General features: G+C 36.1%; 1 protein-coding gene across 3 annotated transcripts; it reads left to right on the forward strand.

Annotated features, from left to right (window-relative positions):
- Positions 1 to 742: 742 nt before the first annotated feature.
- On the forward strand, positions 743 to 14,513 carry LOC122360930 (NADH dehydrogenase [ubiquinone] 1 beta subcomplex subunit 9-like). 3 transcript variants are annotated; one of them, XM_043261768.1, is made up of 5 exons: positions 743 to 852; positions 5,500 to 5,692; positions 9,156 to 9,269; positions 10,288 to 10,339; positions 14,282 to 14,513. In XM_043261768.1, the coding sequence occupies exons 1-5, from the start codon at positions 764 to 766 to the stop codon at positions 14,311 to 14,313; spliced, it is 480 nt and encodes a 159-aa protein (XP_043117703.1). In that variant the 5' UTR covers positions 743 to 763; the 3' UTR covers positions 14,314 to 14,513. The 3 variants fall into 3 exon arrangements, with proteins under 3 accessions (XP_043117703.1, XP_043117702.1, XP_043117705.1); XM_043261767.1 differs by lacking the exon at positions 10,288 to 10,339; XM_043261770.1 differs by lacking the exon at positions 10,288 to 10,339 and having other exon boundaries at positions 9,156 to 9,332; positions 14,282 to 14,415.

The following is a 14,513-nucleotide window of genomic DNA, read 5'->3' on the forward strand; positions in this document are numbered from 1 at the left end:
ATTACATTTTGTAGGTTTTATAGACCTGAATAACAGTGCATAAAAGGAAACTAGTGAGAGAGGAGCAAAAAATAAAAATGGAAGGCACCAATGTGAAGGTGACTTTCGTGGACTCCTCTCGACTCTTGAAACGTAGAATCAACTGAACCGATTGCTTTAAATGATTCAATATTTTGAATCTCTGTACGCTGAGGACATCTGCAGGTTGAAGTGCAAATTTAACGAGAACACAAAAGAGTCCACGAGTCCCAATGAGTTTGTATTTAAATCGCCACCAGGATATATAAACCAAACAGCACACACGACGTAGTTTTTCAGTATATCAAATTTGCTTCAACATTTTTTAAAGAATTTACTTATTCCACAAATGGCCATAACAATTTTAACAATTCGTTGTCCCCACAGCTTCTAATAAGTTTGAATGCATTTTTTTATTAATATAATTTAAATAAAATCTAATTAATAATAAACTATGCCTTTTTAGTTCCGGAAATCTTGTTTCTTGACTGTTTCATGTTCGACCTTTACTTTGCTGTTGTTTATTATTATCAATACTACTACTACTACTACTACTACTACTACTACTACTACTACTACTACTACTATAGCAATTCAAATGCATAAAATTAGGACAATTTTTTGTGTGTGTGTAAACACATACACTTAATACTGATTCACAAATTTAAATCCGTCCGAAACATTGATTCAAAACAAAAGATTCGGAAGTTTCCGAACGTGCAAGCAGAAGTGACTCAGAGGAAAGATGGCGGCTGCCTACTTGACTCACCATCAGAAGGTCCTGCGACTTTACAAGAAATCACTTAGACACATCGAGTCATGGTGTATTTTCAGGTAAATCCAGTTGCTAAATTATAATAGTAGTTTTATATGGTTGTATGTGCATTTATTGGCAGTGAATCGATCTTGGCCTGTCTTGCTAACTCCTGCATAGCCTATAGCACATACTAAAATGAGCTACTGCTAACGTTACATGTCGTGTCATGGACATTGCGTCTGTGTTAACTGTCATTAAAATACGCTGGGGTGCATTTATTTGGTGGTCATCTTTGATCAGATTTTTCCTGAATTGAATGGGTTAAATTTTGTAATACGGAGTTAGTGTAACGTGCAATGAAGGGAAACCGCAAGAAGCGTAACTAGCTATTGGCAATCGAAAGGTCCAAAAATGCAACCTTGCTTATTAGGAAATCTGAAAAAAGGTTGGTTATTTAGAAAATCTCATGTTCGTATCATGTTAGGCAACTTCGTATTTTTATTTATATTCACCATATTCTCCAATGCATTGAATGACACTCTGCTCGCGATAGCCAACCATTGCAATAATAGTGTGTGCTACAGCTTGATGTTCCGACCCTCCTCCTCCGTAAGCTACGGTCATACTGTACTTTTTCTCCATTGACTTCTGTTCGTATGCATGTGAAAGAGACTGCCGCAGAAGTTTGGGTTTCGGTCAAAATTGCACATGCCGCTGCGTTCCTAGGTTTACGTAACTCTGACGTGCGAAATCGCATCAGGTGAATGTCAGTTTGTCCACGGTTAGATTTGTTTTCCTTCTTTTGTCTGGCAAAAATGGAGGTGCTTTCACAGTAGTGTCCTGGCCAAATGGGCAGCAGAACAATCAGTTTCAACAAAGATCACACAACACAATCAAACTAAAATCACTTAAAACAGGTTACATATAACAGTCAACGTTTTTTTGTCAAATAAGTATATTAAAATGATCTAACAATTTAATTTAATTTATTACATAAAAGCCTTCTTACGTAGTTCAAATCGTACAAAAGAAACAGAGTGTAGTAATTTTGTAAAAATGTAGGAAATATTTCTCAACGATTTCCTTGTGTATAAGATGGCAAGCGATATAAACTAACATACTGCTAGGGATGCTCTGATCTGCATTTTTTGCTTCCGATATCTGAGACTATTGTCTGACACGGAGTACGATCTGGTACTAAAATAAAATTTTGTTAGTGCAGAATTACCTAATACACTGTATGCATCCCTGTGACAGAGCTTTGAATGGGAATTTTTAAACATTGATTTAAAAATCGATGCCCACTCAGTGCCACTTTCCCCTGGGATGGGCAGCAGAGATGCAGCACAGTTGCTGTTTGCCCACCATCTTGCCTGCATTGATGATGTTTATATTGATAAAGGGTCAATTAATTTGAATATTTTAGCATTTTAAATTGTAAATCTTTAACAAATTGAATACATGAATATAACTCAATTGGTTGTGTTATTTCAAAGTCAACTTTTTTATTTAAAAAGCAATGTTACGTTGTCTGTCCTCATAAAAACACATTACACACCCACACACAATGTAAATATTGCACACAGAAAACAAACATGTCCATTTCTAGTTACGGTAATTTATAATCAGTTTAGTGTCAAATGTAATAGACTAACTGGAAATGCATCCTGCCCTTTGTTATTAAGCTGGTTTGAGCCACCTAACAACGGAGTACCATTTGTGATTTATTGGCACTGTAGTTTTAATTTACTTGTTGCAGGCTTGTAGATTCTGCACAAACAATAGTACAACGGCAAGCTCGACAAGTATAAACACCTTGTCTGTTTGCGGAGTTTACAGTCAGCGGAGGAGTGTATAAACAAGGCTTTAGTGAAATGATGTATAGCGCGGTGCGCTACAAACACACAGTAAGACCTGGCATGACAGTATAGTTAATTTTTCTGACTAACTGAATACTGATACTGACTTTCATCTCACCTGACCCACGGATACTAAATTGGGACAGTGCGTTTTTTTTCTCACAGTCTGTCTTTAATTGAACTGCATCTGTCAGAAGTGTCTAAAGCTTTCATGCACATGCTTTAAATTCTTGCATCAGAAAACTTAAAAATGAAGTTTTTTGTTAATCATGACATTTGTTTGGCCATTCATTCAATGAACCACCAGTTGAGAAATACTGGTCTACAGTATCTGCTGCAAAATATCTCCAAATGACATATGTTCTTCTGGCTCGTTCCATGTTGTTAGCTTGAATACTTGAGTACAGAGCATGCCGCAGCCAAGGTGCCAAACCTTAAACTTTTAATTCGGAGGTCAGAGTTCATCAAACTTAAACTTTGGAATGCAGCAGAAGCTTGGGTTTCCAGTCTGTCACTTTCGCATGCGTATGAATGTAAGTCAATGGAGCAAAAAGTGCAGTGTGTTCAGACCTTTATATGAGAAAAAAATCACATTCAAAAATAAAGCGAGTGAGGCTGTAGTCCAAGCGGCGATGATGGAAGTAGACATAGACGTTATAGGAGTGGGATAACTTTCTCTTAGCTTAATTGTTTTTGTAATATGTTAATTATCATGGGCTGTAATAAAAGAAACAAGTAGTCCTTTACTAACTGACTTGGTCGGTGTCACATCATAGCTGTGTGGGCGGAGTTGGTGTTGACTCAGAATTGTTTAAATAAAAATAAAATAATAAAACTAATTTCTACAGAACAAGATATGTTGAAAAACTGAGTTGTATTGGGTACAGTATCTTTGAGGTGTCGTTCCTGACACTTTTTTTGTTATTCAATTGAGTCCTCTGGCATTAGACTACAAGCCTAATGTCATTAAATGATGGCTTCTAAAAGTAAACTTTTCCTTGTTTTTGCTTAATTTTAATAAAGGGATTAAGACTAATGTATAAGTCTGTCATAGTTTTTTACTGATATTAAAAAGAATTTTAACATTGATGAATGTTAAATAAGCCTATATATAAAATAGTGTGAAAATATCCCTTATGAAAATTAACCGTGATTATAAAACCACAAAACAAGGTAAACCATGATAAAAGAAAAATTAAATGTTACTACACTAACCATAGTTTAAACATGTTAATTGAACTGTTATAGGCTATAACTGGTAATAAAAATGGCCAAAAAACACACTATAGCCTACTTTTACTATCAGGACTTTAGAGTGTGACCTAATTTCTCAATGGTGCGACAAAAAATTAAATCTATGGTTGCACAAATGCGATCAGACATTCTAGGGAAATAAAAGTCTCTGTGACTCTGAAAGTCTCCCTGTGGTTAAACACTATTTCACAAATTAGGCACATATCATGGTCTAAACCAGTCAGAGATAGTGGCCCCCATCTCTGGTGGGTTGTGGTCCAGATATTCCTGTAAGTGTGTATATGTTTGAAAATGTGTGTGCTGCAGTCAGAGAGAAGTGAGTAGCCTAGGCTCGTCAGATAGACAGAGTGGATGTTGAGAGAAAATAAAAAGAACGATTGACAACTTTATACACTACATGACATTTAAATCTTGTATAGATTTTTTTCAGAACACTAGGCAACTGTAAATGGTGAAAAAGTCTCTATGAAAAAGTCTTATCATATGCTACACAATTGAGAATCATACTCTACCGTACTTTAAAGTCATTCTGATCACAACAGACTCATGCAAAAACATGAAACTTGTTGCTAGGAGTCGCATGATAAATGTGTTCTTAAAATCGCCTGAAAACATGTTTGATTACCTCAGACTGGATAGGACCAAAGTCTAAAGCTAAACAGTTGGAGTCTGTGACCATACTCGTTTTTAGTGAAATGTGTCAGCTTTAATCTGAAGACTTTACTCAACTTTTAAAAAAAAAATTTTAAATCGAGATTTTGCATATAATTATTACCAAACATCAGAATTAGACATTTTGACAATGTGCTGTGATAACGGTAAAGAAAAAACAACGATACGGATGTGGATGCACTTGATTAACCGCTCACAATTCACGCACGTGATTGACGTTGCAAGGCGCCGTTCACACAGAATGCTCTTTTGTGTTGGTAAAGATGTGAAGCAGGCAGAGGAATAGAAAAACATGCAAGACAGTGGGAGTTGAATGTCTCTTAACTTGAGCGTTGGGTTTTTAAAATGCTTTTTAATGTATGAGATACTGCAATAGATGCAAGCGCAACAGTCAAATGCACCTGTGTTTAAAGAGGAAACTTTGGAAAAGTGGCGCAATCAAATGAAAGAACCTGTTAGAAACCACTACTGTATGTTTGATATTTAATGTCTGCAAAATGTAAGTTAAATACTAGACTAAAAACAGTTCAAGTTAGCAGGTGCATAATAGCACTACATTATTTCTTTCTTTTCTTTTTTTTTTTTTTTTTACTTCTCTGCCAGGCGTGTGCTCTTGTCTGCCCCCATCAGTACTTGTGCTACTGAAAAAAACTATTGTGTGTATGTTTGTGTGTGCGCTTATGTGGTGCTTTTGTTTAGTTTTTTTTTCTTTTTATCCAAATGATGAACACCCTGGTGTACCTAAGGCATTTTGTAAGCAATAGTACAAAATAATGCAAGAAGGGCAGTAGAATCTAATATTTTTTCAATACAATACTTTATTTTGTTTCATTGACCTAACAATGATAATAATGAATCATCCAAGATTATATCTGTGTTAGGTTTTTGTCTCATTAATCTTAACCATACCATTGACAAGAAGTTAATTGACTATTCCAGGGATAAATACCGCTTCTATGCATGTTTGCTGCGAGCACGCTTTGATGAGAACAAGCATGAGAAGGACATGATGAAGGCCACCATGATGCTGAAGGCAGGTGAGGAGGAATTCTGGGACAATCAGCACCCGCAACCCTACGTGTTCCCAGACTCACCTGGAGGAACATCCTATGAAAGATATGAGTGCTACAAAGTAAGTGACAAAGTCAAATGGATGTTGTTTAGACTTTTTAAATCGCATGATATTTGAACGCCCATTCAACTATCTTTGACTCTCACAAAGAGACACCTGTTAGCGCTCCAGAAACTACTCTATTAACCTTATTTCTAAATATCTATTTGCACTTTTAACAATAAGCACTGTCAAAGCACTGAACAGTATCAAATGATTTAAAATGATAAATGCAACACTTTTGTTTTTGCCCTCATTTTTTATGAGCTGAACTCAAATATCTAAGGCTTCTTCTATGTACAAAAAAGACCTATTTCTCCCAAATATTGTTTACAAATGTGTATAAATCTTGTGTTAGTGAGAACATTTTTGCCAAGATAATCACCTCACAGGCGTTAGATGCTAGTTAGACAGTGATTATTGCACGTGTGTTCTTTAGGGTGGCCAGAATAAAAGGCCACTCTAAAATGTGCAGTTTTCATTCATTCAGCATACCAGTCAGTATCTGGTGTGACCACCATTTGCCTCACAGAGAGCAATATGGTTGATCAGGTTGTTGATTGTGGACTGTAGAATGATGGTCTCAATGGGTGTGTGAAGTTAGTGTGAAGGATATTGGCAGAAACTGTCATATACACACAGAGTATCCTCATCTTTTTATCTATTAGAGTGCTGTAATTAACATGCAAATAAAACCTGTCATGTCTTGAAAGCTCGAACAAAAGAGGACACCACTCCACTCCACAACATCAGTCTAGTGTTTGAAATACCTTTGTAAGGGTCCCCCTTTTCCTGCAGAACGGAATCCAGAGGCCCTGGTCGAAGGTCAATGCGTGTTCGGTCTTTTCTTTGCGTCTCATTAAAAATCACTAATATTTATTAATCTTTTGTATTTCCAATTATAGTACTGACCTGATACATAATTTTATCTGACTCCAATCTTTCGTGATTTTATTTATATTTATTAAAAGGTAACTGCTGATCCCTCTAGCTGTGATTAAATTTCAGAGACCCAGCAGGAGGGCTGCTGCGTGTCCATACTGTTGTATAGTTAAATCATATCAGCAGATCAGATTAATCTATAGATTTGTATTAAAGCTCTAATCCACTGTGATGTTCACATCTGTGCCCACACTACTGCTGAAAGAGAGCAGTTAGGTCTATACAATAATTAATGGATTTGCGCTGCACAACGTCTTCACATGAACGAGTGTGACATCATATACCTCCATTTAAATTCATGTCTCGCATACTTCAGTGCCCTTTAAATAATACGTATGCATTCACTTTGAACTGGAATTATGGCAGAATATCCTGATTTCCACTTTTCAGGGCACTTACGTTTGAATAGAACAAACGTTTGAAGCGATGAGAGAAACATACAAAATGTGTATGTGGGTGCGCGAGGACTGGAATTGAGAACCGCTGCCAGTCTGCAGAATCTGTCGGGCTATGGTCAGTGCAAAGGAGGGCAGGACTAGCAATGTTTTACCCACCTTTGTGCCCATCACACGCAGTTTAGGCCCTTTTTTGCAGAGAGTAAGTTGTAATTACCTGTTAATGGCGGTTTTGTTTTTATATTTACTTTATAACTTAATTTAACTAAATAAAAAAAATATTTGACTGCTAAAGTTTTTCCTCAAAGGTTTTTATAGATATTGCAATATATCAATATTGTGAATTCTTTTAGCCACAGTAACCGGGATGTGAAAAATCTAATATTGTGACATCCCTATACAATTTCTTTTTTTAGAAACTCTAGTAAATTAAATAATATTTTGTTCAGTTGTTTTTTTAAGAATCATGGTGGGAGACTAGTGATATTTTAAACTAAAATATTGAAAATTTACTATAAATTATAGTTAATATATGAAAAATAATACTTCTTTGTAAAGTAATTTGTGTTCTCAATGCTTTTAGTTTTAGCATTTTGAGTTTGTTCAGTACTCCTATAAATGTAATTTTTTTTGCATCAGTATAGCAAAACAAACTTTTAGTAAAAATTATTTGTTCAGTAGATCACTGACAAGCTATGGAATATCGCAGTTATTATCAAGCGACTTGATATTGCATAGCTTGTAAGTGATCTATGACTGCCGCTCTATTTAAAAGCATGTGTTGGTGATTTACCGCTAATCATGGAACCGACTTTACTGATGAAATGTATCAAAAGTATAAAAAAAAGTATCAGTAGTTTAAATTGTATCTATGCAATTAAGTCGAAGATAATGGGGTTTGAGTTCAAAGATCAAGTCAAAGATAGCGTTATATAAATAAAATAAAAAAAAGTGTAAATAAAAAAATCTGTGCCTGATTTCTCCCAAAGTTTTTTTTTTTTTTTTTTTTCCCTCCTCCATTCTGTCACCAATGGAGTTTGGGTTCCTTGCCGCTGTTGTCTCTGGCTTGATTAGTTGATAGCTTAATGTCCAGCTATTATTAAATCACTTTTTTTTTTTTTTTTTTTTTATATAGCGCTTTTAACAGTACAGATTTTATTAAATGTAGAGACGGTCTGTGTCATCAAATCAATGATAATTGCTAGAATTACTAAAAATTAAGTGTCCCTAACTAAACAAGCCAGAGGCGACAGTGGCAAGGAACCAAAACCACAATATCTTCTGACTTGATCTTTGAACTCAAACCTCATTATCTTCGACTTGAACTGCTCAGGGGGCCAGTTCTACAGTTCAATTCCAACTACAGCAAAGTCAAGTCAGATTGTGAAAAGGTCTCATCTCATTTCCTTTCGTCTTGTCCTGATGGCTGTCTCGATAACAAGTTTCTGGTGACAATCAGGGCTGTAGACGCCATTTCTAGGTGATGATCCACCATCTTATTTGGATACGGACTGGATCCGGATGGCTACGGTGACCTCGGAATAAAAAGAAATCGACTAATATTAGCATAGATGCCATTCTTCTTATGATGTAACAAGTACACTCGTGTTTTATGGGAAGTGTTCCAGCTTCCAGCCAGATCTAATTAATTCAGTTTAACAATAATTAAACAGATTTGAATATTAGAAGCATATTATTGTTCCTGCAGTCAATATTTTAGGTATTAAATGACCAGAGTTTTGAGAACGCAGCAAACGTGGGGGACTATAATGCAGTAAGAGCTCACTCAAGTACAGAGGTGCTAAACCATTCAGGGCTTTGTGAGTAATCTGTATTTAAAATCTGTATAATGATTTATACTGCCAATTATAGTTGTTAGAAAGTGTTAAATTTGGAATAAAAATCTGTATCAGCAGGTCACACACACAGACAAAATCATAATCCATTGCAATCAGTGAATTCTTCTTTATTTTCTTTTTCTTTCTTTTTTTTTTTGGCAGTTTAGGCATTATTTGGACCAAATTTGTTGACAACCAGTTGGGTGGAGCTAATGAACCTAATTAAAGAAAAGTAAAAAAAAAAATTCTGTACGATTTGTAATGTTTTAGTTATTAATTGATTTTACACTCACATTTCTGCTTTTCTAGATTCCTGAATGGTGTCTGGATCACTGGCATCCCTCAGAGAAAGCCATGTACCCTGATTACTTTGCTAAGAGGGAGCAGTGGAAAAAGCTGCGGGTTCAGAGCTGGGAAAAAGAGGTATGCATGATCATGTCTGAACGAGACCTTGTTGAAGAGGAGCTTCCATCACACTCATGAGAGGTTAAATGACCTAAATCACCTAATTTGTCCTTGATGAAGTACAACAGAAATCTGTTTGTATGTCCTTTAACTCGCCTTGAAATCAACGTGCACACCTGTTGCACTTAACACTCTAGGCCTGAATACAACATTATAATGCAACTGTAATGGAAAAAAGCAGTCATGTTACGAGATTTATAATTTAGGCAATGGACAGTGATTCTTGATTCAGCTGTGCTGCACATATCAGAAAATTATTATAGGCACAGTTATGGTTAAGGGGGGATCTGAAACAACAGCAGGTAGGAAATTTGCTCAAGAAAAATGCTCTTTTGGTCGGATGGCAGCAGTGGAAACATGGCATGGTCCACTGTAGAAGCTTTTTCTACAGCTAGCGGCTTCTTAGTCAGGTTTCTGTGAAAGATATTCATTATTGCTGAAGGAGAAGGCATCTGACTCCCATTCGAAACGGGCACTTATATAGTCGACAGCTCCGCCTATTTGTGCTAGACTATTTTAGTTGCTTTCTAAAATATAATTTAAAAGTGCAGTGAGATGGTGCTTACACTGAACGGCGCAGATTGCACGGACTTTAAATTAAGGAGTATAACACATTTTTTGTTTCTTTTACATTTTATTTTGATAATGACAGGTTATGAAATATGTTGCATGTGCTTGAGGTGCCTGTGTGATCACTGCAATTTATTTTTATCTTCTATGAGAGCAAATGCAAAATAAAGAAAACAACAAGCAGTATGCCGCTTAATTTGCCATAATATCCTTTTTATGAACTTAAAAGAAAAATGGGCTGATGGACAAGCTCTTGTTTTGCAATTTTTTAAATATTTAGAAATATATGTTGTTTACAGTCCTACATATTTCGTTTTATTCAGTTTTCTCTGTTCAAAAACTGTTGTGATTTGTATTTGTGATTGTGGTTTTTGAAACAATGTAACTTGCTTGTCATCCAAAACAGCCAGAACACACAGCAGATTATTATCATCATGGATCCTCTCACCATACAACTAGTGAGTCCTGTATATCTAGTGAATCTAATCCGATTATACCAACTGTAGGAACATGACGAAACTGATGGACACACTAAATGATGGCAAAAACAGGGAGTAAGATGTTAATGAAAGTGGGTGAGGAATCCCCAAATGTGATTGAGCATGTATCAGATGGGCCAGCAGCTACGAACGTCGCTACTGAAAGGTGCGCTAGCTCTAGCAGACAGTGCCATTTAGTTTTTTTGTGAAAACCGAGGCAAGGTCTTTGATAACTGGTTACTCTATTTTTAGAAAGATCATTAACAGAACATTGAAATCGAATCATCATCCACATGGGGAAAAATTATATTTGGAAAGAGCAGTCAGAACTTGAAGTTCAGTTGTTCATCAGTGATGCGCGGGTCAGGTTTTTTTTTTTTTCAACCCGCGAGTCCCATTTTTATGAAATAATTTTGCCTGCCTCGCACTACTGTATATTTTCGCACCCCACCCTGCCTTCATTAAATAAAGCCGCTTTTCCACTATTGGGCCAAACTGCTCTAAGAACTGTCAGGTACGCTTTCAGTTATGTTACCACGGCAACAACTGATGCATTTGAATTGAATCCGTTATCAGCCCGTAGTGGAAAATGAAACGGTAACTGTACTGGCCGTCTCGAATCAGCATGGAATGGAACAGTTCTTCCATTATTTCTGGGAACCAGTCTAGCAGCCAGACCTTTTTTCTTTTTCATTTTCGATTTCTCAGTTTCTCCCGCACCTTGTCTTCCATCGTCACGTTTATTTCTCAGTTTATGTTGTTGTGGCTGGCTGATGGTGGGAGCTTTTGTGGCTTGTCACGATACACCAAAGATTTGGGGACATCACACAAGTTCCATTGCTACTTAGGCCTTCATTTTGCAACCTTATAAAAGAACCTAATATTAAAATAGATATTCCCAAATATTAAGTTATACAGAATTGCATGCAACATGTTTTTTTTTTTTTTTTTTTTTATTGTTTTTGATGACTCACCCCAACCTGCCACGTGAATAAAGTGACAATTTCTTGACCTGCGAGGTCTGTGGTTTATGAGCCAACCTGCTCATGAGCCAACCTGGACCACTCACAGCAAGACCAACTCACTAACATGTTTTCATGGTTGCTTGGGATGAACACATGGCTACTGCAGCATAAAAGGTGTCAATTTTATTGACAACTTTAATCTTTCCTAGGGATATAGACAGCTGTTTAAGCTGGATGGTCTCCACCCAAACAAACTTGGTGCAAGAGTGCTAAAGGACAATATCTGCTTCCATTATCCATCAGTTGTATGTGCCAGTTTGTTTCAACCTGAATAGCAAACACACACCTGGACAGAGTGACAAGTAGTCATGATGTGGTTGACACATCTCGCAGGGGCACAGATAACGCCACAGAGCCACAAGAACTGCTTATGGACATCATGACTGAGCCCTGCCCATAAAATTCAGATACTCTGACGTATTACAACAACTCAAAGACTGAAATAAAAAAACCTTGAATTCCACAAATCAAAATGCATTGAATTGTATTTTCAGGGCTTGCATTTGTGTGCGCTGCATTTTAACATGGTTGTATTTTTAAGTAGTGAATATTTAAATCGTAAACATTTTTACAAACTTCTTCATTGTTCAAAATTCAGTAATCAATATTCACCTCACAAAGTCCATTCCCAAAATTTTCGGTTTGTTTATTAATTACACCAATGATAATCGTCAGTTAATTTTATTTCACTTGATACATTTGTTTCCGAGAATTCAGTGGTTCAAATTCGACAGATCGCTAAGCAGCAGAAAAAGCAATGGAGTACAGATCAAAGATGGGCATCTGCTGTTAGTAGTTTTTGCCAGCAGGTGGTGCTAGCTCAGCACTGCTTGCTTAACCCGAAAAGGTGCTTTGGTAATTTATTAGTATGAGATGGAGAACATTTTTGTTTTGTATTAAATATGAGGGCTTTTTTTCATGACCATCGACCTGTGGCAGACAGTGAGCTGATGAATTTGGCCCTCTCAAATCATCACAACTTGCCTAAAATAAAATCTACATACTAAAATAGTTCAAGCATATAACAATAAATGTTAAACCTGTTCTATAATAACAAATCTGCTATATGATGGTATATCCAAGTTTGTGCAGAGGTTTGTCTCTGCAGGACATAGAGGCACCAGCATAATCACTTGCATTAAGCTGAAGGTTTTGAAATGGCTATCAAACATCATTGAATATTTTTGTGTAGATCTTAAAAGAGCTGTGCATGCACGATGACCAAAGAATATTACAGAACTAGAAGCCTTTTGCAAGGAAGAATGGGAGAAAATCCCATGCACAAGAATTGAAAGACTTTTAGCTGGCTATAAGCATTTGCAGGCTGTGATATCTTCCTGAGGAGGTGTTACTAAGTACTGATTATGTAGGGTGCCCAAACTTTTACACGTGCCACAAGAATGTTTTTATTTTATTTTTTTATCTTTGTTCAATTTGATATAAAAGTAACTATGCACCAATGTTTGCTGAAAATATTGTGCATTTTTCGATTTCAAGAGAGACTGTGTTAACATGTTTTCATTTAAAAAATCACCAAAATCTGTTATCAAGGGATACCTAAACTTTTGCATAATGCAACAAATGCAGCAATCGCTCTACTTGCATGTTTGTTTTTTTTCGTAAGGTTTCTCACGTCTCACTTCATACATGTTTAGGCTACTGAATATTAGCAATGAAACATGTACCATGTTGATTTGTACAAAGGTTTAGTACATTTCTGCATACTCTTGAGCCACTCAAAATTACTGCAAGAAAAATTCATTTACGACGACAGCCCTAGATGCCGTATGAGTGAAGTGACGATAGGGAACATAATTGAGTGCAGTTGCAGTGTAGATTTAGTTTGAAAATAACAATAGCCTATGTTTTCAGCAGTTATTTTAGCTACGGATTGCTGTATTTCGTACAGATTGATTTGAAATACAGATTAAGTAGAATTTTTTTTTAAATGCATTATCGAGAGAGTGATTGCATGTAAATAAGTGATGTGCCTTTTGATGTTTAAATCATATGCTTTAACCTGAAAATATTGTCTAGAAGGACCAACAAATTCCTTGTATGGATTTCCTTTTTCTGTCATATCCTTCACATTCTTTCTGATTTGAGTAAGCCCTTTCTATCAAGCGAGCTAAATATTTTTTTAACATATGAATTCTTGTTAAATATGCAATTATATGACGAGTCGTTGGAATGAATTGTACGTTTGGAATGTATTTAATCTAGCAAAAATGAATGCTAAAGCTTGGAACTCATTTAAGACAAACAAATTGCTGCACCTGGACAATGCACCACACATCATCTTTAGCTGAGGCTGACAAAATTACATAAACCCACCCCCCATTTATAAATTCAAATGTATTTATACCTTACAGATAGCATTGGTATAAAACAAATAAGGCGATTTACATGCGTTTAAAGTTTAGCTAACACTTTATCGAACTACTGCTTTTTGTCTTCATGAGTCTCCCCACTGCTCTGCCAACACACTGCAGGAGAAAATAGTAGTTAGCAAAGTTGTATTGGGAAAACAAGCAAGTAAAAGAGACTAAGATATTATTATGGAAACCATAAATACCAAAAAAACAAAAATAAATACCATAGTGGTTTTTAGGCTTTCACAGAACCAAGGTTTTGAGTTCTGACATCTGTAGCAGGGTAAATATCAAGAAATCTTCATCCATTTCATGACTTTTACAATGCTTTAATATAATTGCACTGAAAGGATGTGTAATGTTTATTAGTACATTACATTTTAAGTACTACTCATTGGCAGCAGCTTCATCAGAAAACAATTAAGTCAGATTTAAGCCAGTAAATGGGCACTGGGTAATCAGGCAAATTTTTGAAAGATAAAATAAATCTTAATGTTCTAAAATGAACTCTTTCTTTTTTGAAGGTCCAGCAGCTGCAAGCCGAAACCCCTGCTGATGGCCCTAAATCTGAGGTCCTGCCTCCGGCCCGCAAAGAAGGAGACCTCCCACCCCTATGGTGGCAGTTTGTCACTCGTCCCAGAGAGCGTCCCATGTAAGGATGTGTTCTGAAGATAATTTAGAACAGGTGTTTGAAACAGCCCTGAGATTGTCAAACACATTTTGTCTTTAATCCTAATTAAAGTATTATGCAAATAA

Source organism: Puntigrus tetrazona, chromosome 16, assembly GCF_018831695.1.
Source record: "Puntigrus tetrazona isolate hp1 chromosome 16, ASM1883169v1, whole genome shotgun sequence".
In the NCBI taxonomy this organism is placed as follows: domain Eukaryota; kingdom Metazoa; phylum Chordata; class Actinopteri; order Cypriniformes; family Cyprinidae; genus Puntigrus; species Puntigrus tetrazona.